Genomic DNA, 27911 nt, shown 5'->3' on the forward strand with positions numbered 1-27911 from the left:
GTTGCCTTTACTTGGTAGATACGTTAGCAGGAGATCCAGAAGTTCTGCAAGTAGATGCTGAAACATACTATGAAAAACTCTTGAAGAAATCATCGTCCACTCCTGATGTTTTTTCGATCCCTGGAGGAGAAGAGGTAGTAGGCTGATGTTTTTCATACTGCAAGTTAGATACTTGCAAACTAGTTTGTTGGTTGTGCTCATAGTCTGTCTGTGAATAGGGGTAAAATAGTGTGGCTGGACTACAAATCTCTTAAAATCAGCAAATTCTGCTTTATTTCAAATAGTTTGCATGCTGCGAATGAGCAATAAGCTTGAACTATGAGTCTAAAACCCTCGGAGTGTGGATGAGGGTTTGAAGTACTTAGCTGAACTTTGCCTCCTTATAGGACTGAATCAAAAGTGAATATGATAGATGTTTATACCATGGCACAACTCTGTATTCTGCCTCTACTGTGCAGTTTACACAGGTACTGTGATATAGTCTATCTTTTGTTTCAATTCTCTCCAATACTTACATAGATAATTTTGAACACAGGTTCTCCCAAAGGAATTCTGATCAGATGTGTTTGATAGATGGTATAAATACTGTGGGTGCCAATGCTTTAGGGTCCATCCCTGAGCCACCAGAGGGGAATGCATTGGAGATGTCTGAGCAGGCCAATTGAAAATTCTGACTTCAGTCAACTGATGAAACCTTTCATTCTGGGCATTTTTTAGATCATAAAAGGTGTGCTGGGCTAACTGTTAATTGTGCTATCAAACCAGTAAGTGGATTAGTTGAAATAATGTTTGGAATACGGTGGCTTTTCTACAATTTAAGAGAATAATATGCAGTAGTTTCCAGAACCACAGTTTCAGGTGGGCAGCTTCATCTTTGAGCCGTGACTGTAACTAGCTTTAAATACTCTTTTAATGCCCTCTAGTGGACCGTGTAGGGTTAAATACAAACAAACCTGAAAATGCAAAGGTCCCCTGGTTTAGGGCTTCTGTGTCCTTACCTCATCGTTTCATACCTGGTTGTATTTTTAGAGGCTCATTTGCTGTTCCGTTAGAAGGGAGGGTAAGTTAAAATCCCAAGCAGTGATGTGTGTATTCCTGCAATAGCTAGATAGAGTGAGATCAGTTAAAGGTATATTTCTGGCTTTTGATTCAGAACTGTCTTGATTTTGTGGCTTGTCATCAGACCTTAAACATATCATGTGACTGATTTGAGTCTCATAGCAACACATTTCTCTTTGCATTCATTTAATTCAGGTCTAATCTAATCTGCAGTCAGACAGCTAGTCAAGGGCATAAGTAATGGTAATGCTCTTGCTGTATTGGTTTTTTCCTTATACTCTGTAATAAATAGTTCATAGAATGTTGATATTTTGTAATTAAAACTAAATTAAATGTAATAAGGTAAAGCTTCCATCCCCAGTGAACATGTCAGCTAACAGTCTCTATTATAGTAGGATGAGGATTTTGGTGTTTGAATAAAGCCTGCAGTTACCAGGCTTTTTTTTTTCCTCTGTGCATCTGAATTAAAGCAGGTTTCAAGTGGCAGGATTGGCAACCACGAATAATTATTTAGCAAGTGTTAAGTGGCTGTCAGCCCACTTGCTCGGGTCACAGAACTTCTTTTTGATATGGCACAGTCTTTGGTCAAGCATTCAGTACACAAATAGCAAGGATTATTGCAAGTCAGGATGGAAGTACAGTGTTCATACACAGAAATCTATGCTTGGCTCATGCTGATGTTGTCAGCACCTGTGAAAGGGCACATTACCTTATAAAACAAAATAAAAATCATAGCAGTATTGGACATTGTACTGGCCTTTTCATTACAGTAATGCTTCCAGGTGCCATAATGACAACAATGCTGTTACATTTGAAGCATGCAAAGAACAACTGAATCCCTGGAACATACTGAGATTTTGGGAAGCTCATGAATACAGATTTCAGGCAGTTTTCAGTTTTTTTCCCTGGAGTCCAGTGTTTGCATAGATGATTCCAGGATGCTGGCACTCATAAACTAGTGAACACTGGTTTCAACTTAAAGGTGTTATCTTGAATAATCCATATTCATACTACTCCTTCCATGCACCAAGAAATATTAAATGTATCACATGACTGATTTGAGTTTCATAGCAAACTGACAAATGGGTGCAATTAGAGAGGCACACCCACACATACACAATGGACCAGATTTTTGAAAGTACAGTACATACTGTGCTAAATTATGCACGCTCTTTGCCTGTACCTAAACTTACATGAGAGCATTTGCAATATTCATATGGAAATCGTCATCTCTATGCATATAGAGCTGTTTGAGCACAGTAATTTTGTGTTTATGTGTCACATCATTTAGAAGTTTAGTCTAAGACTGAGAGCTTGAGAGCTGCATTTTGATTTTAGCTTTGCCTTCAAGAGAACCACCTTGTGCCAATTATCTACCCTCCCTGTGCCTCACAGATAAACTGCCCAGGCACTGCCCTAATGCTTTGATACTCCCTGTACCCTGAGGCGTAATTCATTGTTTGCAAAACACCACAAGTACTCAGCTGGTCGATGCTGTAAGAAGTGCAAGTCGTATTTGTTTTTATTTGATGTGTTTGGTCTTTCATAACACCATTTGTCTGCATGTAACAGTGTTCAAAGCCAGGTTACGTACTAATCGGAGTAAGTCAGCATTAAGGTCTTCACTAACTTCGGTAGCTTGATTTCTTTTAAATTAACACTACTTACTGCTAATATTAGAATATTATGTATGTTTCAGTGCCTTGAAGTTCAGCACTGAGAGAGTGTTGTGCTAAGCTTATACCACGCATGTTAGTAAAACATATCATAAGTGCGTCTAATACATGAAATACTTCTTGTGAGTTTTGCAGCACAAACAGCTACAGGGCTTGTTTGTTTTTTAGGTTAAACTTGAAGATTCCTGTGTGTGTTTTGTCCCTCTCTACCGAAATAATCCTACTTGCAAAATGTTGCTGTTATCTGATCCAAAGGATAAAGAGACAGGTTAGAATTGGTCAAAATATTTTGAAATTTGAGTAGCTGTACTTTCTTTGCTTTTAAGATGGTCCGCTTGTTTATGTATTTAAATATTTTGGGTTTTGTTTTGAACATGAAGTGGATTCAGTTTACCTGTCAGGTTTTTGTGCCGGTGGGCTACTGGTTAGAAGGGAGGATTGACAATCGGGGCTTTTAAATTCCACACACATCTCTGCTGGTAGCTGAAAAATCACCTTGGGTAAATCTGTTAATTCTTTCTGAGTTTGTTCAGTGGGGTCATATTTTTCTAATTCAGGATGATGTGAAATTTAATACATTGTAGTTTGGCTAGAATTCTGAAATCTTTAAACAAGAAAAAATATATATGTGAAATCGTGTTAGGTCTTACCGATTTATTCATATTATTTTTACTTTATGATATCTTCATTAGTCCTAGGTTTACTTGCCTCCTATTTCCAGTGCTGGTGTGTGAGGGGTGAGTTTGGGATGAGACCATACTCAGGAATTGAGTTAAATCCATTTTATTTGGCAGTTCTCCCAAGATACTCTTTAAGCTCTACCAGCTTTGCCTTGCTTACTGCTAGTAACGCTGGTGTACAACCGTGTGTCAGCCTAACAGATACACTACAATTGTGTTACAGGCAGTAGAAGTCAGCATGTGCTTACTGGTGTTTCTGTTTCATGAGTCACTGCTTAGAGTATCAACAGGTTATTAAGATTTGATCAATAATTGTATCTAAGTTTTATCTTTCTGCTATCAGGGTCTCAGTATCTTCAGCCTGATTTTTTCCTACTTACTCTCTTAGGCAAGTGTCTTTGACTATGGAATGTGAAAAAATCCAAATGTAAAAATAAGTAACAACTCTTGATGTCACTGTTGTTAACAGGAAACTTGACTCCAAGTTGCATAGTACCAAAAGCCCAGGTTGTAACCCACCTAGATTATATGAGTGTTTGAACTGTTGTGAAGCAATGGGCTTTAGAATTTTTGGAAGATCTACAACAAAGACATGAACCTATGCAGTGACCCATTGTGTCAGTTGTGGAATACAGAACACATGAAACCTCTTAAACTTTCAGCTTCCAAATGTGGGAGCAAACTAATGACATCTGTCATTAAAAACATACTTTTTAAAAGGATAAGATATAAATTATGCCTGAAGGGCTTTAATACCCAGTATTCTTAATAATACAACAAAGGCAAGACAAAGAAGTTCAGCACTTTGTGTTCAGTTCTAAAGTGTGTCGGGTCACAATCCTACACTCCTAGAACAGGTACTATTAGTGTAACGAAGTGTTCATTGTTCAGTGCAAACCCTGTAAACAGGAAATTCTTCATAAGAACAAAAAACAGATTAAAATCATCTGTGGTTAGAGGTGAACTCTGCAATGTTTTCCAGGTCCTTTTACATACTATTTCAACTGGATGTTTGCTGATGGGTTGTGATTCACGTAGTTGAAGGTAGGAGACCTTTCCAAGTTACAAGTTACAAATGACTTTCTGGTCCCTCTAAAACTATTGATACAGAATTACTTTCCTGACATTAATTTATATATTTCATTAACATTTTTCTGAAGATAGATAGACACTGGTGTGATAAAAGAGAGGAGTGTCTACACTGGAGGCCAAACTTGCTCTATGAGTGCAGTTGTGCATGCCTACTGACTCATGTTCAAAGGAACATAGTTGAAAACAGCATTAAGCATTAAGTTAGCTTATGCTGCCTGAGAGGAGTGGGGATCTGTAACAACTACAATGCAAAAATAAAGAATTATTATATAAATGCAGGTGAAAGCAGTGCACTTAGCACAAATCCTGTTAAATGATCTAATAGCATTAGGAGCAACGAGGATTAATGAGATATATGTACACAAGGAAAAAAATTATTTCCCACAGGAACAAGTCAAACAAGTCCACATTGGAGCCTAAATTATATGATAGCTATCTACATTAAAAGCTTAAACCTACCAGAATAAACACCTTATTATATTATAAAAAACAGACTGACTGACTACTGTGACCCCCTTGCAAAACCTTAGCTTGAGTCACCAGCCCATAGTCACAGAAGCAGCCTCACAGACACCATTAAGTCTAGTCATTTAAGTAGGGCCTACATGATCTGGCTTTTAATATTTCCTTTTAAAGGTATTATTTAAAGGATTTTACTGGAAGTTCTTTGTTTCTGGATTTTATATGCTATAAACATGTGGCCAGCCTTCCTACACGCATCAAATTTGACTGACATGATTTTTTCCTTTAGATTAGTTTTACTAAATTTTCATTAGTTCTCTAAAGTCTGCCGGGGTGTGTGCATGTGTGTATGCATACCTATACATATGGGTATATACATTTGAAGTATTTTGTCCAAATATTTTTCCCACAGTTCGATAGATTTGGAATTGACTGGTAAGGCAGAAGACTGTGTTAATAAGGCAAGTCCATCTGAATTTGCTTACCTATATGACCTTTTGTTCTGACCAGTGAACAGATCAAACTGCTTCAAAACCAATTCCTTCAGAGAAAAGCAATATTTATTAACTTAGTCATCGCTACTTAAGGACATGCGCAGAAAGGTAAAACACTGAACAGGTTCCATGATTTTTCCTCCCTTGAGCTTTACAATTTTCTTGTGAACTCGAGTTTCATCCAGATGGGAGAGACGAACAATCTTGCTGTAGCTGATCTCTAATCTTTCTCATGTGCTGTCTGGTGCATCTGCATTTTAGTTTTACTTGACACCAGGAGTGCTCTTAGAAGCAAATTTCCTGGTTGTCCCCACGTACTGTGCTTCAGTTCATGTCAAGGAGCAGCCTCGGAGTGCTTGAACTGGATTGGTTTTAGCTGAAATGAAATTAGAGGATGCACTCCAGAAGCACACAGATGTGCCCCAACCTGTAATGGGCTTTTACTTCTCAGCACCAGGCTAGAATTTGTGAGCATCAGGTTCTCTGCACCAAATGTTTTGCTCTGTGAATTCCGTTTTGTTAGTGTTAGTCTTGCTAATGCAAACACGGGCCACTGATTTTTTCCTCCTGCAATTCATTTGAACATTTCTGAAGTCCAGTGGGGGAAGGCAGCCAAGTGTGTCCCAGGATATGTTGTGGTGCTTTACTGAGAAGCAACTGGAAACAGACTAGAAGGTGCAGCTAAAAAGTGTGTAGAGCATGTTTAGTTGTGTACTTCTCAGGTCCTGGTGTGGATAGTGAAGCAGCAAGAAGCGTTATAATCCTCCTTGCTTGGTTCTGCCACAGCTCACATGATGCTCTGAGACCACATCATATTGCTCCTGAGAGCCACAACCTTCCTCTGTGCGGGGGTTCTACTGACTGGTGACTGCCAAAACCCTGGCTAGAGCCTTTTCAATTTAGTTCTCTTCTCCATCTCTATCCCTGATGCCATCAGTGCCTTCTGCTTCACTCCAACATCTCCACCTTTGCTCCTGGTGGCTCCCCAACATTCCTCACCCCCTAAAATGAATTCTGTACAAAGCCTTGACAATTGCTGGGGTTAACCCCACACCTGGGCAGTACCTTAATCTCAATGAGAAAGCTGTATACCTTGTATGTCTTAAGTTCATATGTGGTGGGATTTCCTCTTTCAGCTTCATTTGTGTTTACATCTATAATAGTTAAGTATTGCATAAATAAAATCACGTATATAATACTTATCAAATAATATCCACTGTAATATACTTATTTTCCCACAGTTCCCAAAGAACTAATCTAATCATTTATGTTTGAAATTCTAATAATTTAGACTCTGGAAAAATACTGAATTTAGCAGCCTAGCTACAAGTTTGCCTGTGAAGAGTTTTAAAGTTTGATGGCATTTAATTCTTGAACATAAGTTAAAGGGGGGTTGGTTCCAACACTGAGATTTATATCTGATCATCTTGATCAGACAGATTGTCCAGAGGTGATGCATAGCTTGTGGTCTGAAATGACCTGCGTATTTCAAAGAGAAAATGGCTATGGTAGCTTTTCCACAGGACTTGGTCTTGGTTGGGAGCATTTTTAATTTATTTTGATGGGCTGAGTGTTCTGTTCTGTTAGTATATCTGCACAGATATTTTCATGAGAATGTAAATTGTGTTGTAAGGGCTTACAGAGCATAGCATGGGTGATTAACATCTTTATAACACTAAATAAACATACCCTATTGTGGCATTTTCTGTATGCTGTATATAATAATTTACAGTAACTGTTAGATGCCATGGAACATTTATCACAAGACATTTGCAACAAATCACTGAGTAAAACTTGAATTGTAGAAGAAAATGTAATTGGTTGCAGGAAAGATATCCATCGTAGATACTTGAATGGCTGCCATTACCGCAGCATCTGCATGCCTCCCAAGATTTAATGTATTTATTTTGATAAGACTCTTACGAGAGAGAGAGAGAAATGCTCTTACTCCATTTTAAAGATGGGGAACTGGGGGAAACAGCTATTCAGGGTATGTCAACACTGCAGAACACGGTTTAATGTAGGACTGAGCTTGCTCCATTATCAGAGCTGACCTAGGCTCAGTTGCATGGAACTACTTATTGGGGTAATTTACCATTCTCCTTCCAAGGTGGAAATCTGGCAAAAGCAGCCTCTGTAAGTGTGCCATCAACCTGAAGAACTGCCAAAATTAAGGTAAAGATGACTTTATTTAAGGTAGAGAACTGGTACATTCTATATTTATTAAACAAACTCAAATTACATCTCTCACATATAGCATTGCCTTTAATTTAGTGCGTAACTGAGGGATGTGTTTCAGCAATTCAGGTGAAGGCTGAGGAAAAAGAAGTACCAAGCTGGATGTTGCTTTAATTTTTCTGCTTTACTCTGTGTGTAAGAGTCCTGATGTGTACATTTCATTGAAAAAGTTGCACCCCAGTGTGGGAATATTTGGCCAGCATAGCCTAGAAAGTAAAAATATAATCCAGACCTGGGTTGGGAAGGGATCCATGTTTGCCTAGCAAAAGGAGACATTTCATAATCACAATTGCATTATGCTTAGTGCCTAATTCAGCTCAGTGTTTTTCCAGTACTGTATTCCAAATACCCATAGTGGTATGGAATCGTGTGCTTCACAGGCTCTCAGCTTCTTGCAACACTCTGAATATGTTTGTCTGACTACAAGTGATCAAAGTACTGAGGTTTAGCGAGCTAGTGCTTACAGGGCAAACCACCCAACTGAGCATGCATACACTCCATTAATGGTGAACTGAAATATATTGGACTTAATCCATTTCACCTAGTCTTGCAATCGCAAGATCAAGCACATCAAGTCTTGCAATTGCAAGATTATTGCAGTCATGTCCATCATGATTCACAGGGTTCAGGTGATGTGTGTAACTTACTGTTGGCAGTAACTTGACCTCTTATGATCAGGTGAACATAACTGAATGTCTTGGAAAGAACAACAAGGCTAGGAGAGTGAAGGAAACGTGGTCTCACAAGACATGTTTGCATTTGAAATAGTGTTCCTCAAAGTTGATTATAAAATGAAAATGAAGACATGGGGAAGGATGGATGGATTCAACTGCGGACCAGATGTTGACTTGAAAAATTCTAACAAAAATCAAAGTACATATGTTTGTGTGAAATCTGGAGAAATGTTTTTCCTTCAAGGAAGGCATCCATATAGATAAGGTTGCTCAAGTAATGTGATGTGACAGTTGCTATGTCAACTAGTGTTCCCTTGCACACGGTTAAATTATTGAATAGCACAGTAAATGTTCTATAAAAGTAGCTCCTTAGAACATGGTTATGCATCTTCCTATTTTCCTCAAAGATTTAAAAAACTTTTCTGACCTTTACTATGTGTGTTGTATGTGTCTGAACTATGTGCCAAACCTCTGTGGAGCTCCCATTAAAGCCAGAATTTGGCCCATTCTGTTCTCTTTGTCTGACTCAGCTTCCTTTGTAGCCGCATGTTTCATGGATGTGTAATGCAGCAGTGGCTGTTTGCATTTGAAAGCAGAGTGAAGGGATTGAGGGAACAGATTGAATCCATCACAGAAAGAGTATGAAAATCCCATGCAAGTAAGCGCATAATATTTAATGAATTGAATCTGGTGCTATAAACAGGCATCTGCCCGTGCGTGCAATACTTTCTTCATTGTTAACCCAGTACAAAAAGTGTAACTCTTTTTGGCACACGCTTTAATAATTTATTTGAAATATAAATTAGCTAAGTGGAATCTCCAACCTTCAAGCCAGTGGGAGCTGGTAGAGGCTGAAGCAAAAAGGGAAGCTAACCTGTGCACATCATTGACATTTGTATAACCTGAGGCTAAAACACGTAAATGACGAATCCTGTTAAAGCCATTTCACCTCCTTGTGTGTGAATTTGTCTCTAACTTTCTTATGTTTGTCCCTAGTTGGGTAGCTTAGAAAACCAATAGATCGTGCACTCTCTTAGGACTTAAGAGGTGTGAACTCCTTGCTGTTCTTTGCAACATACTTCCTACATAATTTTTTATCTTTTTGTCTAAAATGGGGATGCTAGCTGCCCTATTTGAAGATAGTAGAGATACTGGTGTTCTTGAGCGCTCCTGAAGTTGTGGCCATGTACTTTCTCTAGGTGGATCTCACTGCTGAATGGATAATAAAAGTTCTTTTTGCTGAAATATTTGCTGTTTGATGTGTTGGCGGTCATAAATGATCAAATTTCTGTGTTCATTCTAAAACCTAATCTAAACCCTTAAATCTATTTCACATCCTTTGAAATGACTTTGTGTTAAAACTTTTCTTTCTGAACAGGGCTTGGGAGCAATTTCAGTGTCACTCTTGCTGCTTCAGTCTTTCTCTTGTAAAATGGCAGGCTATGAATTCTGTAGATGAATATGCAGGAGTAGGGTTTAAATACTTGTTTCTGTATATATGAAAAATTCAGGAAGGATGGGAAGAAGTGAGGTGCAAATTTTGCATAGCATGTACACAAGGACCTGACTTACATGTAGGTTGGTCATACAATTTTGCTTCAGGGCAAAATGTATCTTACTTATGTGTGCATATATCTGTTCTTTGTTGATAGAAACCTCTCTGTACGCATTTGTACTTCCATGAATATCTGTCCATGAAGAGATGTAGGAGCCTGTACTCTGAAGGTACAGATATATAGAAATTCAGTCACATAGGCAGCTGAAAAGCTATTTAATAAAGCAGATAGGAAAACTTCTGTGTTTGACTTGGCGTGGGTGCAAATACGGTCATGGATGCATCTGGACAGGGAAAAGTCTGAAAGAAACTTCAAAAATGTAACCTTCAGCTAGGTAGCACTCTTTGTCCCAAATGCCACTCTAGCTTACTGCGCTACTGAACAGATATTATGCACGAAGAGCTTTATTCATATAGCACACAGGTTGTCGCACCAAAGTCACATTAATTCCTGAGAAAAATTACCTTCACTTGATGCCTCGTGTGGTACTGAAAATTGGATATCAAGGGACACAGAGGTGAAATTGAAATACAGGTGGTGGTGTAGTGTCTCACAGCAGATCAAACTGGAGTCAGTTGGAGGGGGAAGTGGACCTGAGGCTGCTTGTGGCAAGGTTCAGAACCAAAATTGTATTTATTTGCAGGTAATGTGTTCCCCTGTCTTTTTCTTTTTGTAGTTTTGGCTGTTTATTTGAACCAGTGTTGGTGGCCTGTTGAAGATGTAGTAAAGACGGCTGATCCTGATAGAGATGGGCTAATTTCGGTAAGGATGCTGTTTTAAACAGTTGCTTTTACCCTGGAAGTTTCCATCTAGAACAACCATGTGTAATTGTCTCTGGTCTCCTATAGCTCATGCTTTATAACCTGTGGAGTCTGGGCTGTGTGGCTCAGCAAGTACTTCACATGTCTCCCATTGCACAGTGACATGCACGTTAACCCTCTCAAAGCAATTTTGTGTGTGTAATTTATGATTCATCTGTGGGATTTATTAGTTTTTGTTTTTAGTTTACCCTTACTGCCTACTAAAGAAATAATCAGATAAACCAAATTACTACATTAGCAATAACCCTTCACGTTACAATGTTGCTTGATGGATTGATGGGAGGTGTTACTAACCTTTGGAATAATGTCTTACCTAGTTAGTAATGATTTTTTTTGCTTTGAGTATTGTTTATATTGTGTTCATTTTATGAAAAAGTTGTTATTCAATAGTTCCTATATCTGTAATTCTTTTCCAAAATTATTTATCTTAGTAGGATACAACTACTTTTTTGGAATTTGAGAGATTTGAGTAGCCTGTAGTCTGTTTTCAACTAAGTCATCAGATACCTACTGCACATGAGCTTTGTGTTGCCATGAGTCTATTAAATCAGTTCTGTTCCTTACCCAACCCTCTGTGTCCAGCTTTGGTCCTTAATGATTCTGTTCCTTTATCATCTTTCTCTAATATCTGCCATACATAGAGTTTAATTATTCACTGAATTAAGTGGGCTTTTTGTGGGTAACTGAACTGGAGGGATTTTGAGATACAAATCCTTGCAAGATAGAACTTGGAACAGAAACACAGGTTTTCAGGCTTTCAAGCACCTGCTGTATCAACAGAGAATGAAAAAATATCTGAAAATAGAAAACTTGACCCTTCGAGCTTATTGCTGAGAGGGAAGTTGTCATTAATTTGTGTAAACTCTAATTTTGTTTTTCAGCATTCATATAAAGCTTGTTGGCTTCACTTTTTACCTTGATGACCCATATGATCTTGTTCCTTTATATTCCTCCATCTCCCTGTCCTGTTGTTTGTCTAGTAAGAAGCATGGCATAAAAACTAATTGTTCATGTTACACCTAGATTATAAACTGTTTGGGACATACTGTATTTATTCTCTCTTTTGTATAGTGTCTACCTCAATAAGGTCTTGGCCCCCTAAAGGTCTTTGATGCTGTGGCAAGACAGGTAATAGGGGAGAAGAGACCAAGATAACACAGTGAATCCTGTCTTTATTTCACTTTTGGGTAGGATTAGATAGCCTTGATCCTATTTCCGAATCTGTGACTGGTTTGCTGTCACTACAATCAAGATACTTCTTTTCCTGCTGCTTTAGAATTCCTCTCTGTGACAACAGGAGATATGTCAGGCTTTACAAATTGTTACTAAATTATTCTATGCCCTCTGGATAGAGCGTGGAACACAGGGAAAAACAGATTTTTTTATTCTATCTGAACCAATTCATGAGATATTTCCCCCAAATTAAGTGTACATGTTTCCTGACCTCCTCCTTCCCAGCCCCTTTTCATTTTGAAGCCTTTTATGAAATGCAAAATACTATTCTCCACTTCATTTTTCTTTGGTCCGTTTTTGTTTGTTCTCTAAGGTCCAGACATTTGGAGAAAGGATTGTCCTCTTTGTTCTGAACTACATTATTTTTGGAATGCTGGAAGGGAGTTCAGCTAATGATGCATTCTTTCTACCTCACTCTGCCACCGAGTGTGCCAAGATATTCTGGAGAAATGGTGAAGCTGTTGCCTTTTACTCAGTCAAAATGAAAGGTAAGGTCATTTTAGAGACACTTTTCCATTGGTTCCTAATAGCTAGAAATGTAATCCTTTTGTTTATCTTTCAGTATAAATAATCTTGGCTCTCATTTACATTTTTATATTAAATCTCTCTGAGAACGAATCTGGAGAACAAACCTTCTCAGAATTTGGAAGCCATCCATATTACTTTCATTTAAACATGATGGCTCCAAACTCTATTCTCAGTTATACTGAGTGATCTAAGGTACTGGATCATTCCAACAAAATATGCTTTAATGCAGCCAAATAGACAGTCGTACATCTAGGAACAAAGAATGCAGGGCCTCCCTGCAGAATGGAGGACTGCATCCTGGAAAGAATGGTATCTAAACCAAGAAGTACAGTTCACAGTGGAAAACCAGTATATCGGGAGTGGCTGGTGGCGAGAAGTGGCAATGTCGCTGGACAATGTCGTGGCTGGGTGGTATAGAGGAAGGTGACTACATTAGATCAGTACTGGAATGCTTTGTCCACTTGTGGTACTCTCAGTTTAAAGGATGATGAGTAATTTATTTCATCATTAATTGATTAACTAGTGTAGAAGAAAAACAATGTATTTGATTCTTTAGGAATACTTGCACCAGTATAAGTTTTAGTGAAGGTCTTTTATTAAATAGAGAGTTTGTATTAATGCAGGTACATTGTTATTAACCAGCCTAGAGTGGAAAAGGCTTCATTAGAATAACTCCAGGTATGCAGCTGAGTATGTACCCCCATGTAGGAGCTGGTTACCAGTCTGTGTTTAAGATTCATGGGTGTCATCTTGATACCAGCAGCTTCAAGGTAGAGAAGTTGGTATCTTTGGAGGTAAATGTGTTGTTCAAGTCAGCAATCAGTAGCCATCTGTCCAAAAGGGGAGAATAAGAACAGCTTGAGAGCCGTACAGATACGGATTGCTTTGGCTTCCAGAGGACAGGCTGAAGGTGCCTTCTCTGACAGAATCTCAAAGCAACAATAAGAGATGTTCTGCTCTTCTGTTGCCTTGGGATGTGTGAAGTCCTACCCATGCTGAGGTGTAGCTTCTACACCACTGTGCTGGTACAGTGCTACTGTACTATCAGTTGAATCGAGTCTCAGTCTATGGTAGAGGAATCTATCTGTGAATATGCTGGTGAACTGGTTTGTAATTGGCAAACACTTCAATTGCCATAGTACATTTTCCTTTAAGTCCATAAATATTTCTGAGCAAAACTTTTGGAAAGAAACACTTGTATGGGCTGTAATGATTCATGCTTCAGTAAAATAAATTTGCACAGTAGTCTGTTATGGGTGGAGTATTAGCCAAGTTGAAACTGTTTCTGAGTAAGTTGAGAGTCACAGTTTGGTTTTAAACCAGGTCCACATAAAATACAAATTCTTCAAGTCCAGCTTTGTCAGCATCTGTCTTCTGTTGCCAGTGGGGTTTTTCTCTGGGCAGCTACATTTGTTAGTTTTTGGCCTGTGTCAGAAATTACTGCAGTCTTTTGCCAAAGCCTTTTCGGGAAGCTTGAAACTGATTGGTTTTGCCCCTTTTTGCTATTTGCTGTATGCTGTATGTATTTAGAAAATAATTCCTTTTTCTGAAGTTCTGCGATTTCCATTTCATACCAGCCATACTCTGGCTGATCCTATTCTTTCTACTTTCTAGAAGAGCCGTGGATTTATTAGGCCCCAAACAGGCTAAGATAAATACCTTCTTTTAGAAGTTGTATTTCACATGGTTGTTTTAGATTTTCTGTAATCTTTTAAAATCATAATGTAAGTTCTTTTTCCTGTTACTGTCCAGAACATTCAGTAGAGGCAGCTTTAAGTACAGGACTTTATATTGTGCTGGACGTCTGTTACAACTTCTGCTCCTAGGAAGAAATTATTTTCCTCTGTGCCCACCATGTGATTCTGCTTCCCTTTATTTTCATGCTCTGCAATTACCTGGCCATTCTTTATAGTTTTATTTTCTTCACTAGGTGATTGAGACTCTCATGCTGATGTTGTATTCAACTGTATTTCTCATCTGTGAATTTTCCATTATCTACAGTATGACGAAAGACATGCTTCAGTGGCGCCGGATAAGCCAGAACAGATCTGTGGAGCATGGGTATTTCAAATATAAGTCATCTGGGTGAATCATGGAAATGGTGACCAAGGAAGAGAGAGTCTGTTCTATCTTCACTACAGATTTAGTGTGCCGTTATGCACACTAAATTTTCAATGGACTTCAGTGATTCCAATTAACTATCTTGGCAATATTGTAAAGTCATTTCCATTTGCCAGTTCCTAGGTGACCTGTACAAAGTGAACTTGGTAATTTTGGTCCAGTTCCACACATCCATCCATCTTATAAACATCCTTAACTGGATCTCTTTTGATAGTCTAGCTAAAGAGGCACAGATGGTCTTGAGCACCCACCTTGCTGAGAGATGCAGTAACTACAAGTTAAGGTTTTGAGACAATTTGGCAACTACTGACACTGGCCATCCTGCACCTGTTTGTGTAGATAAACAGAAGACTCTTCTTCAAGGCTATCACTTTTCATGAGCATTAGACACCTTTATTAAAACAAAATTTATTCATGACTACACAGATCATCACCCTAGCTTCTCTGGTATGTGCCTATTCCTGTCCAATGACAGGCATGCAGCATTTACCACTGGGTATACTAAAGATTGATGAGACGTACTAAACCACTAATGAGGCTGATAAGACACTTTGTCACGTGCCAAGATAAATGTCTCCAATTTTATCTGTGTCATCGACTTCCATACTAGACAGCTGAGGAGTTAGACCTCACTGAATGTAGCTACTTAAAGCTACAATAGGAAATGACAGTTCCCTGTCCCTGTCCCTTTCTTTGCAGACAGCAACCTGAAAATGAAATATTTTGCAGAAAGCCTTCATATAGATACTTTGTTTTTGAGATCTGTTTTATACTCTTTTAAGTATTTCTTTCAGATTTTTTTATTGGCATGCTCTCAAAAAGAATGTATTTTGTGTAGTGATGTAAGATTAATGACCATGGTTACTGACACTATTTTTCATGCAATGAGATCATGTAATTCCCTGAAAGTTTTTCTTTTTTATTTACTGAGGACTAGTAGTTACTGAAAATGGACTTTTACTACCTCCACATAAACGTCAGGAGAATGTAGAAGATCCATAATGCAAATAAATCAGTAAGGAAACTGGAGCATCTATGAGCCAGGAGTGTCTTAGTCCCTTTAAGGATAAAACAGAACAACCCCCCTTTTTTATATACAGCTTTTTTTCCCCTATTGTTATGTATTACTGTTTCTATAACACATAGGAGCTGCCCAGTTGCGGACCAAGCTGTCTGGGGTACAAAAAGCAAAGGACTCAAATTGTCAAAGCTTGTCCCTTCCCAAGCTCACTGTGTCCCTTTTGCCAAACCTTAGTAGTAAAAGTGTGGAGAAAGATGGTATCCTCTGTGATGTAAGTCAAACCAGCCTTAACAAAATTGAGTCCTCTGAGAAGGCTGTAAAACATGCTGTTAAACCAGGAGTAAATGCACTGTTGGCTTCTCATTTATTCTTTAGAGATGCTCCAAAAATCACAGTTTGGGAACACCTGATATAAAACAGGGAGCAAGGCAACCCTGGCCCAGTCTCTGCTTTTTGCTACCCCAGAGTGGTCTTTGGAAGTGGCTATCCAAGCTAAAATCTATTTCACACCTTTCTTCATAGAAGCCTTTACAAATTTCTTTTAATACTTTGGTGGCCCAGGTGGTATTCTCTAGAAATAGATCCCTAAAAAGATAGAAGGATTTTATTTTTTACTGATTACATACTTTTATTTTAGAAAAAAAAAATTAAATCAGAATTGAAGTTAACCTGACAGACAATCAGCTGAAATCTTGTTGGATAATTGTTTTTCTCTCCCTCTGTTTTCTAGTAATAATATTTTTAATGTGCATTTCTGAGGCAAACTGAAGGTTCTGGCTGTAATAAAAATTAAATGACTACATACCAGTCAAGACATGAATTCATTTAATTTTATTGAAGCCAGAGCCTTTGTTCCCCTTCTCACATACAAACTCACACAATGAGTTGACCTTGGGTTCTATTCAGCAGAAATATTCCCCACCCTTTACACAAGCACTCAGCCTGCTTAAGGCCTGTCCAAACATGTGTGTGCCAAGCCAACTTGTTCAGCAGGGAAATAGTCAGTATGCACAACCTTGTTTTGTTTGGGTCTGTTGGATGTGGGGACTGGGTTGTTTTTTTTTTTCTGGTTTGTGGCTCTTTGGGAATGCTAATGGCTGTCTGCTTTCCTGCCCTTGTAATATCTGTTTACCATTTTGCTGGTTCATAAGTTGGTCATTTGGCACTTGTGACCTAACCAAACAGATCAAAGGCTTTCAAAGGGCAGACTGTATGAATACTTCCATCTCCATCGCCCTTATTTTCCCTGTCTCCTTCCTCACCTCAAAACTTAGGCTGTTTGTGTGTTTCAACAGCCAAACAAACCTCTGAGCCTCTGTGTGAGAGCCTAGTGGTCACCTCTGGGCCACCATTAGCTTACAGTAACCTCTTTGCTGTTGGATGGGAACTAGAGACAAAGTGCCTTTGTTCCAAAGTTTGGTTGGTTTGTTTATTTTATTTCAACTGGCTGTGGGCTATGACTCTTCTAATATGTTTCCCAGCGACAAGGTGAAGAATGGCTTCATGGATGCTTTATTTACAGTGCCTTTAGACATGACAAGTTTTTGTCATCTTCTCAACACAAAATTAGGAGCGTAGACATAAATCACTCAGCTCCTGGGATTGCTGCACAGCAGTCTCATCAGGATTTATAGGAGACAGACTATATGAGATAATAATAAACTTATAAGGACACTTGCAACATGCAGGAATTTTTAAAGCTATTGACTTAATGAGGAAAAGTTTGTCCCTTTCTTAGAATGTATGGTGCAACACTGCTGGAATCCAACATCTCTGTTGGGCTGGCAGCTAACAATGGGACTGGGGATATACTCAATTTTTTGGCTCATGAAAAAAGAGTAACTACCCATCATGTGTTACAAATATTGAAAGGTTATAAACACTACCACAAACCATCCTTTTCCAACAATGTGCTTGAACATGTGTTTGAAGTTAAGCGTGCACTTTGATTAAGCAGGGGTGGACCAAGCCTGGATTTGAATGGATTGGTTATGTAGCCACATACTCTTGTTGTATGGCTGAGTATGTGTGATGTGGATTCTTGCTAAATGGAGAGCCACAGCCTTGACAAATCAGGGTCTAGAATTAAATATAGTCATGTAGGCTTTGCTGAATTGGCATCCTAGGAAAGAGAGTAATCAAAGTCAGGCCTGGCAACTATCATCAAAAGGTACTAGATACCAACTCAAGGGACAGAAGTAGACCTCAGTTTAAGATAGCTATGGAGATGTGATAAAGAAAAAATGGATCTATTAAGTAAAAGTCTTATACTGGAATTTAGGAACAGCCATTTAATAGGAGATCTGTGAAACTCTGAAATAGGTCTTCATGAAGTGATGAAAGTTTCATGTCTCAGGCCACTGAAAACTAGACTGTGTGGTACCACTAGTAAGTGGTAAGAAAGAAATCCAAGCAGGTCTTGATGAGATTTAAGCAACAAAGTAAGAAAATTTAATCTTTTTCTGTTATAAAGGCCTGGATGTCCATTTCTATGTAAACTGCCATCCGCTCAGATAAAAGCAGCATAAAATCTTTACAAATATTTTCTAAAAATGAAAATAAATTGGTCAGAAGTTTCTATGGTGACCTTATCCTATATGTAGGTAGTTGGTGAACTGATGTTGGTTGTTCATTTCAGGGTTGAATGCTTATGCTATCAAGTAGTTTGAGGTTCTGCACTGAATGGAAGTTGTACAGAGAATTGCTGATGTATCTCCTGCAATAGGACCCTAAGTTGTTTAGGGTGAACAATAAAATTTTGGACCTTGAATGCCTGTTCTTAATTAACTTTGTCTTGACTCCAGTTTGAATTTACATGATTGCAAAATAAACCCCTTGGTTCTAATTTTTTTGGGTCAGTTTTCACTGAGAACTGTGTTTTAGTAGTTTGGAGGCTTATACTTAAGTATGTATTTTGTCCACATGTAGAGCATTATGTCATGATTTCAAGTGACTGACTTAATGTGTTTATTAGCAAGGATGTCCTTGAGTGAAAACCCTAGTTTAACACTGATAGTAGTAGTTCAAGCAATGGACTAGAAGCACGTACATGTGTGATAAAGTACCACTCAGTAGAAACTGAGTGCCTTACAAAGGAGCACTTACAGTACTTTCTGAAAATGCACCACTCGGTTGTTTATGACTTTATACCCAAATACCTTAATTAATGTCTATACTCCTCTTCTTACAGAGGTGTGAGTTTTGTTTGCTGCAGCGTAAGGCTGAACCTAAGCTGCTGCCATGAGTTTAGCTATCGCTTGGATTCTACTCGGTGCTTTCTCAGACATGGTTCTTCCTCTTTGGGAAGTCATTTGCTTCCCTGTTACGTGCTGGGTTGTTGGGGCTGTTTTCTGAAGGAGGCGAGTGATGGACTTCTCTTCCTCTGGCCTGGAGTCACTGCGAGCATGAGCAGTTAGTGATCTGTTTCCACGGTCAGGTGGAGCAGCCCCAAGACTTTTTGTGTGGTTCTCTTACCAACAAAGGTTTGAAGATGACTCCTGGGTATGTGTTGACAGATAACTGAAAGAGAGAAATAGTCTTTTGTACAATTCTCTACTGAATTTACTGAATTAGGATATTGAAGATTGAATATGCATTAAAATGGTTGTGTAACTTTCTGCCCAGTAAAAGTCAGAATGGAGGTATAAATGATGGGGCCAGTAAAGTTTCATACTTAGAGTATTATCACACCATTTGAGAAGGCACAACAGCAATGTATGCAGAGGCCAAGAGAGCCTCTCTTCTCTCCCTGCAGTCATTATGGAATTGTTAGCTTAAACAGTATTGGGAGTTTTCTCTGGAAGCCTTCTCCACTGTCCAGCTGCATCAGGCAATATGGTCCACCTGAGTGCTAAGATCATACTACGTTGTGTTGTTCAGTGTAATTCATAAAAAGAGTTTGTGGGGCAATTTACCGAAAAGCTAAAGGAATTCCTTTAGCCAAAAGCTAAAGGAATATACTGAGATTACATTCAGAGTATTTATGCCTCTCTGGCTGTAGCCCAGTTATATCTTTTCAGTGAACTTTCCTGTGTATGTTGCCTGGGTACCTAGATGGTCTGATTATGAAGAATCAGTGTCTGGAAAATACTATAGTGAGACCTGTCAACCGTGTTAAGCAGGTTCTGTCAGTTTGATAGCATAAATCTTCCTCCTGTTACTGTCTATGCAAAGGCACTTCAGTTGGGGTCATCCTCATAGCCTGTGGAAAGGTACCATGGCAGTATTTGTGGCTAGAATCACACAGCCGTTAGTGCAGCAATACCAATTTTGTTTGCAAATTCACGTATTTTTTACTGTCTGCTTTCAGGGAGCCTGTGTGATGGTACAACCAGTCAATGTTACTTGCTGCCTGTTTTGGATACTATATTCGTCCGGAAAAAGTACAGAAGAGGTGGCCTAGGGATGAAAATGCTGCATGATTTCTGTCAGTCTTTCATGGCTGAGGATGCCTTGGGGATCAGCTGCCCTATTTCTGCTGCCATGTATCAAGGTAAATCGTTTGATGTGAAAACGTTAGGTAAGGGTCATGTATAATGTAAAAATTTCAGTACGGTCTTGGTAGGATTTTCTTAACTGTTCAGTGCACTTGTCTGAACTGAACTGTTAGTGTGCAACTGCTTACTTTTCTTGAGGCATCTGGAACTTCCTGTAGAAAGGTAGGCTGATATTTATGCAAGACAATAAGAAGCATAAAACTTGTACTGCCTGTTTGACGTTTTGCATTCTTATCTCACTCTCTCTTAGAAATAGAACTATGTCATTGCCCTAGACAGTGACTTACCATTTTTATTTGACACCAGAGCGAAAAGAATCATAAGATGTTGTCAAGCCTACGCTATGCACATAATGCTTTTGTAGATACTGCATTTGTAAGAAATTAGATTTAATAAGCCATATACCTAGGCTCTGCTCATTAATCCAGTCACATCAGTACTTGTTTCTTACTGACTGTCTTTGAACATTTGGCACTTTTAAAAGATCACTAGGTAGTTATATATCTTCTCTGTGTTCAGATTGAAGTTCTGGTTTTGATAGTAAAACTTACAGAAAAAATCTGTGCTCACATTATTTATAAAACTGTTTTCTTTAAAAAAACATTTTTTCCTAAAGTTGCTCTCTCTATGGTATACAGTCTTTACCATCATTTTTGATGTTTCTATTGACTTAGAACTTTACAATAATTTCCTAATAAGCATCAACAAAAATTTGACACTATCTGTTCTTTCTTTTGGTCAGTACGTGCCATTGAATGTATACAAATGTACTCCAATGTATACAAATGTACCCCAGGAATTTCTAAGGTACTGCTACTTCTAGATTCAGGGAGGAATAGTATTCACAACATTCTTTCTCTTCTCCCAGTAATACCCATTTTTCCTATGGCAGGCATCAGTGGTTTAGACACTATGGATTAGAAAGCTGCATTGTTTATATGTTAATGCTAGTGATGTATTGCAAGTCTATGCTTTCATCTCCATTCAGTTTAGAACTAATAGTGAATAAATTTGACTTGTATCATGTTCTAATTAGGTTTTATGGGTCCTACTTTTATAAAAATACTAATACTGCAAGTTAAATTTTGAGTATATTGAAGTCACTGCCTGTTTTTAATTTCATTGGAACCACAATCTCATACTTTGACAAAAGAATGTAATGGTTTTACTCTATATCTCTGTACTAAATGTGCACAGTTTTCACTAGCGTGTTATTTAATGTGCTATAGATGCCTAAAAGGAAGTAAAAAAATTTAGCAGCTATCTCTATTTTGGCATATATGTTGCTTTCAGTAGCTTTTATTGAAATGATTAATTTAGTTTGGATATCCTTGGATAAAATTAATGACAGTGATCTCGTTACTATAAGGCACATGTTTACATACAAGAATTAGGGTTTTTATTTCAACATCCAATCATTAAACTCAACTGAATGGTGAAGATAAACGACCTGTTCTGTAGTATGATGAACTACAATGCACAGAGGAGAGCATGAAAATAATTTTGTTGTTTACAGATTGCTGTCTTAGCACAGTTGATGGAACTGATAGAATCGTGGTTAAGGAAAGTTTAAAAAATCCCCTTTACATTTTTTTAATTGTTTGTCCTACAACATAGGCCTTCTCTTGGCTCTGCAGACATCCTAAGAAAACCTCTAAATAAGACAGGTTTCAGTTTGATAACATAAACAAACCTAAGTTTAGTTGTTTATCCAAATCATATTAATGTTCAGTGTGTACTGACAGTGACAGGAATCTGTGTGAAAATGGTTTCTAAAGGTGATCGTACATCTGACACAGGTACTCCCTATTATTCCTCTGGTAGTTCTTCCTATTTCCTGTTTTCCAGACCCAAAGAAGTAAATGAAGCCCAGCAAAAGAGAGTATAGAGTGGCAATAGTAAAATGGAGGTTGGTATTGGCCCAAGAACGAACCGATACAAAGGTTTTGTTTGTAAGTAGAAATCAGAGTATCATTTGTAATGGTTAAAGCTGGAAGATACTGAAACACCTTTCATTTCAGAGTAGTGAGGGTGAAAAAAACCCACACTGCTGTTGGTCTAAAACCTGTGTCTGAAAATAGTTCTGTGATGCAGTGCCAGAAGAAGGTGGCTCAGGAAGTCATTTCAAGTCTTGTATTTCTGTGCTCACAAGGAAGTAACCTAGACTGAAGCAGATGGACAGGATTCACTCGTGTCTGTTTAGGTCATTCCACACAGACTTTTCTAAAAGCCCCAGCTAAAATTAAAAAAAGGAAGATGAGAAGAGAGGTAAAAAGGTTTCCAAAGGAGCTAATGAAAGTAGGTCTGACAGAATTTCTGGGATAGAATAGCCTCCTCTTCCACTGTACTTTACACTCATTCATGCTTTTACCCCTTGGTTTCTCCTATTCAGTTTGCCAGAAATTTTTACAGACTTATCCCACAGAGCAGAAGCGACTGTGGGAGGTGGAACCACCAGGAGACTGGAGCCAGCGAGTGAATATCTGGTTAAAAATTCAGATGGAGTCATCCCCTTCAGGAAGTGAGTTAAAATAAACAGTGTGAACTTGCCTGTGTTAGTTATATAAAGATAAGAAATAAAATCAAGTATTAGGTACTGATAATAGTTAGGTGCTTTCTCTGTTTGCGCTTGGAGAAACTACTCAGTGTGCAGTCCGGTTCACTGGTCTTTTCCCAGTAAACAGGACAATTCTTAGAAATTATGTGGTAATGAAATTGAACTACAGAGCATCTGAGAGATACTGAACAAAGCACAGTCTTGGCATAAAGTGGCTGTAACTCCCATTGCAGTGCACTTACAGCAGGGTAGAAGTTAGCCCAAAAAATTCCTGTTGCACAACACAATGTCTGGGTTATAGAGAGGGGTTTGTTTCTCTGAAATTATTGCAGAGAAGAAATTTGTATGGCCAATGGGCAATGTGTTTAATTACCTTCAATTTGCTGCCAATACCATTCTTGGATGGAAACACAAACATTTTCATTATGGCTTTTGGAAGATTCAAAGTACTCTCCAACAGGGTAAATCCTTCTCGCTGGGAGCATTTTCTGCCTCCTTCACAAAAGATAGCGACAAGAGTAGGAAAACCTTTTGACAGTTCATATGGGGATCTTGTTGATGTAATCTGTTCAGCTGGCTTAGGGATCCAGACAGGCCCCTCTGCTGCACGCACACAAGCTGTGATAAGCCTCAGGTTCCAAGAGAAGGGCACACATTGTCTCTTTCTGGAAGTGCAGTAAGGAGTGCTGCAGAGCAAATTGCTCCCATGCCTTCCCACATCTATCCTGCTTTGTATTGGCTTGGGGACCTTCAGTTGAGACATTGTGTTTCATCTTGTCTGCAGCACCCCACAGGAGAGTTAAGTCAGAATTTAGCCCTAGGCTGGGTTCCTCTGAAGCCGTTATATTTATGTTCTTCATGCTTTAAACCAACAAAAAGTGGTGTTGCTCTTTCCTTTAATCCATTTTGCTAAATTCTGTTTATTAATGGCAATTGAAGAGAGCTATGATCAGATCCACAAACAGAAAGTGGATCCCAGAGGAGACTATACTTTCCTTCTTCTTTCTTCTTTTTGCCATTTACAGAAACGAACAAACAAAGAGAAATGACCCAAAATATGGGTAAATACAGTTCCACCAGAGTGGCTGTCAGTAAAAAATACACGTGAGGCCTGGGAAGTGCCTTGGCTAGTTCTACATGTAAATGAGATGTCTCGTATCTACAAAAAGGGAAGGAGGGAAAGTATAAACCAGAAATGGGGGGGAATAAAAATCTGCTTTTTAAATTATATTCTCTACTCCTGTGCACAGCTCCCTGGGCATCACTTTCCTTTACACTGCATGTGCTGAACAAGCTTTATTTCATCCATTTTCAGTGGAAAATCAACCCACTATAAAAACAGTATTTAAAACAGTGTACAATACGTTTATTATATCCGTTTTACACGTGGAATTTACCTGTGTGCTTCTTGTGCTTGGGCTATCCCAGTGCTGTGCATATTATGCGCCCAGGGAGAGTACAGGACAAATAACGCCTGCTGAAACCAGGGGAGAGTTTCCCTGGTTTTGCTTTGCTGTGGAGGCAGCATTAGTGCTGCATAGCTCTGTCTGATAGCTGGTGAGGAAAGAACAAGAGAATTTTCCGGGGCTTCATGCTATCTGTTAACAGTAGATAAAGCGGAAACATCTTCCCAGTGCAGGAATCCTTTATCGTCTGACCTAGTGTGCTGCATACCGTACACATCGAGAGAAGCTTGTGTTCCCAGAGGTGTGGTATAGGGACACACGGAGGAAAATGATGTGGTATAGAATGGAAACCACTGGAGTTGTACACTTACGTGACCACTGGAGTTGTACACTTATGTGTTCCATACGCGCACGGTCATTTAGATCTTCTGCAAGTCTGCAGAAGAAGTCTTCTGCAGACTTGCAGAAGACACCAAGCTGAGTGGTGCAGCTGACACGCCTGAGGGACGGGATGCCATCCAGAGGGATCTGGACTAGCTCGAGGAATGGGCCCATGTGAACCTCATGAGGTTCCACAAGGCCAACTGCAGGGTCTTGCACCTGCGTCGGGGCAACCCCCGGTATCAGCACAGGCTGGGGGATGAAGGGGTGGAGAGCAGCCCTGCCGAAAGGGACTTAGAGGTCCTGGTGGACAAAGAGCTGGACATGAGCCGGCAACATGCGCTCACAGCCCAGAAGGCCAACAGTATTCTGGGCTGCATGAAAAGCCGCGTGGCCAGCAGGGCGAGGGAGGGGGTTCTGCCCCTCTGCCCCGCTCCGGGGAGACCCCCCTGCAGGGCTGCGTCCAGCTCCGGAGCCCTCAGCACAGGACAGACATGGACCTGTTGGAATGAGTCCAGAGGAGGCCCCAGCAACGTTCCGAGGGCTGGAACAGCTCTGCTGGGAGGCCAGGCTGGGAGAGCTGGGGGGCTCAGCCTGGAGCAGAGAAGGCTCCGGGGAGACCTTCCTGCAGCTGCCAGGGCTGAGAGGGGCTGAGGAGAAAGATGGGGACAGGCTTTTTAGCAGGGCCTGTATTGATAGGACAAGGGGTGACAGTTTTAAACTAAAAGAGGGTAGGTTTAGATTAGATACAAGGAAGAAATTTTTCCCAATGAGGGTGGTGAAACCCTGGCACAGGTTGCCCAACGAGGTGGTCGATGCCCCATCCCTGGAAACATCCCAGGTCAGGTTGGACGGGGCTCTGAGCAACCTGCTCTAGTTGAAGATGTCCCTGCTCATGGCAGGGGTTGGATTAGATGACCTTGAAAGGTCCCTTCCCACCCAAACTATCAAACTATGATTCTATCTTTAGGGGGTCACTTGGGAACACAGTGCTTCATTCCTACTTGCTCTGTTATGTAGAAAGCAAAACACAATGTAATTCAATAGTCAGCTCCAATCTGGATCTATGGCAACAACTGTGAAAACAGACAAATCTTATTCTGCTCTGATTTCTTAGATCCCGTTGACATTTACAATGCTATGTTTTGGAACAAAATTATTGAGAAGAAAAATTGAAAATTCTGATTATATTACAATTTTTTTCTCCAGTACTCAAGATTGAATGGTATTCATGTTTTTTTAAGAATTCTGCAGTCACAGATATTCCAAAAAAGGTTTCTATAACCCTGAGGTCAGAATTCTAAATTTTGCAAGGTTATATGGCTGCATCTAGTGGCAGTACAGAAAAACTGCAGCACTCTCTTCACTGCAACTGATACTTCAGTTTGGATGTGCACAGATACGTAGACATATATGCACACGTGTATTTCTGTCTGCATGTATACATATATCTATAAAAACAAAGCTCTTTAGCATGTTGTCACACATAGCTGCAGATGTTCATTCTGAATTACATCTTATTGTTTGAAAAATTGAGAGATTTATTTACAGCAAATAGTCTCAGTAACAGGAACACAGTGACATTTCTCTTCCAGGGCTCATTGGAGGAACAGAAATCATTTAACATGATTTGGTCCTAGTTGCTAAATCTACCAGGCAGTGAGCTGAGCTGTTTTGAAGTAGTTTAGCAATATACATAAAGCATGTAAATGTGAAGCTAATGCAAAAAATAAGCAGACTGAGCAAGAATTAAAATCAATTTCACATGATTGCTTATAATCCTTTATCTGAATTGGTCAGAGTATCTGCATTTTCTGAAAGGGAGGATATGGGTTTTCTGGGTGTAAGAGATGACTGGATTATCTATTTAGGAGAACCTTCAAGCTAAGAAAGACCCAGAGACGTTTTGTTTCTAGTATAGTTGTTCAACTTCGTCTTTTGTGGTAGTGTCATCGGGCACCCTGGATTGGTTAATTAACAAAAGCAAGGTAAGAGGGGTTGAAGGTAGCATTCAGGTGGCTTTTTCTGCTGTGTTTTTTAAATGAAAATTGCCGTGGAAGTCTGCTAATGTTTTTTTCCTTTTTAATCTCTTTCTGGGGCAAAAATATTCACGCCATTTCTCCAGAGGCTGAAGTAGGCTCTTGTATGGAGAATGCTCAAACCAGTAAACCCAGACAATCAGATGTGGACCACATGAATAAGGTACAATTTGCTATTTTGTGACTTTTCATTGGTGGCCTTTTCCTTTTTTAGTGAAGTGGTGAGGTTTAAATATGAGAGACCACCACAGACAACTATAGGTGTTTTTATACTACTACAGTAGATAATCATAGCTATATGATATATATACATACACATATAATTGATTCATATCGCTAATTTATATAGCTGTAGTAGTTTGAGAGGCTGAAGACTATAGGATAGTTTTCACTAAATGTTTTAGTTTCATCCTTACTGAGATAAGGGAACTATAACCAAGCTGGCATACAGCAAATCCCAAGGTTTGCGTATGCAATGGCTTTCTGAACTGAACTGTGATTTTCCTGTCCCTGTACAGAGACTTGAGTGTGACACCTTTAGAACGAGTAAGCCAAGCTCTTTATGGTCCTAATTATTTTATCCCACTACTGAGCTGAAGATCTGACTGCTTAGGTTTTTGCAGGATGGAGACCTAAAACAGGTTGAGAGGTTGGATGAAGCCTAAAACCTGGTTAGGTGTACATGTATCTGAGAAAACAAATCACAGTAATGAAGCTTTTTCAAGTAATGAAGAAAAAGGAGAGATGAGTGGAAGCAAAACAAAGAGCCGTAGGGGTTGTTTCCCCAGCACGTTTTGGTTGCCACACAATTAAATCAGTTTGTTTTCTTCAGACACGGGTCTCCTGGGGAAGCTACGACAGCACTGGCCCCTGCGGTGCACGCTCTTGTGTTATGTGCTGTGGTCATGGCTTCAGAGCCCACCCAGCCAGATCAAGGCTCCGTGTACTCCCAGTTTTCTTTATGCTGACACTTCTGGGAACTCAGGCACAGCAGCGGGAACGACGCTGTTCTGTACAAACAATGCAGCCAAGTTTCTTGCCTTGCCTGTTTATGGTGGCCTTCGTTGACAGAGGCATTTTATATTAGGATCAAGTCACTGTTTATGTTTGTTTGTGTATAATTTGGTGTTCCCTCTGTTTTGATTCTAATTTCAGGGCACTGAATATGTTCCTGGTGTTGGGAAAGTGGCAGGAGATGCCACAGAAAAAAAAGATGACACAGCAGCAGCAGGGACTCTAAGCTCACAGGATCCTGAACAAGAGGACTTAGAACGAGGTGCAGGCAATACTCAGAAATGCAAAGGACTCAGAAAAAGAGCAGGCCCTGGGGGCTTAGCTGGAGACAAGGCAACCAAACAATTTAGAATTATGCCATAA

The 27911-nt window shown here is 39.4% G+C and overlaps 1 protein-coding gene across 1 annotated transcript; it reads left to right on the plus strand.

Annotated features, from left to right (window-relative positions):
* Positions 1 to 27911, plus strand: FAM169B (family with sequence similarity 169, member B; the record flags this gene model as incomplete). Its single annotated transcript, XM_010292259.1, has 8 exons — positions 1 to 134; positions 2904 to 3003; positions 10608 to 10693; positions 12299 to 12473; positions 19965 to 20147; positions 22544 to 22672; positions 26621 to 26697; positions 27690 to 27911. Coding segments are annotated over 8 exons (1106 nt in total), but the record flags the coding sequence as incomplete, so codon positions are not given.

Source organism: Phaethon lepturus, unplaced genomic scaffold (genome assembly GCF_000687285.1).
Source record: "Phaethon lepturus isolate BGI_N335 unplaced genomic scaffold, ASM68728v1 scaffold16998, whole genome shotgun sequence".
Classification (NCBI taxonomy): domain Eukaryota; kingdom Metazoa; phylum Chordata; class Aves; order Phaethontiformes; family Phaethontidae; genus Phaethon; species Phaethon lepturus.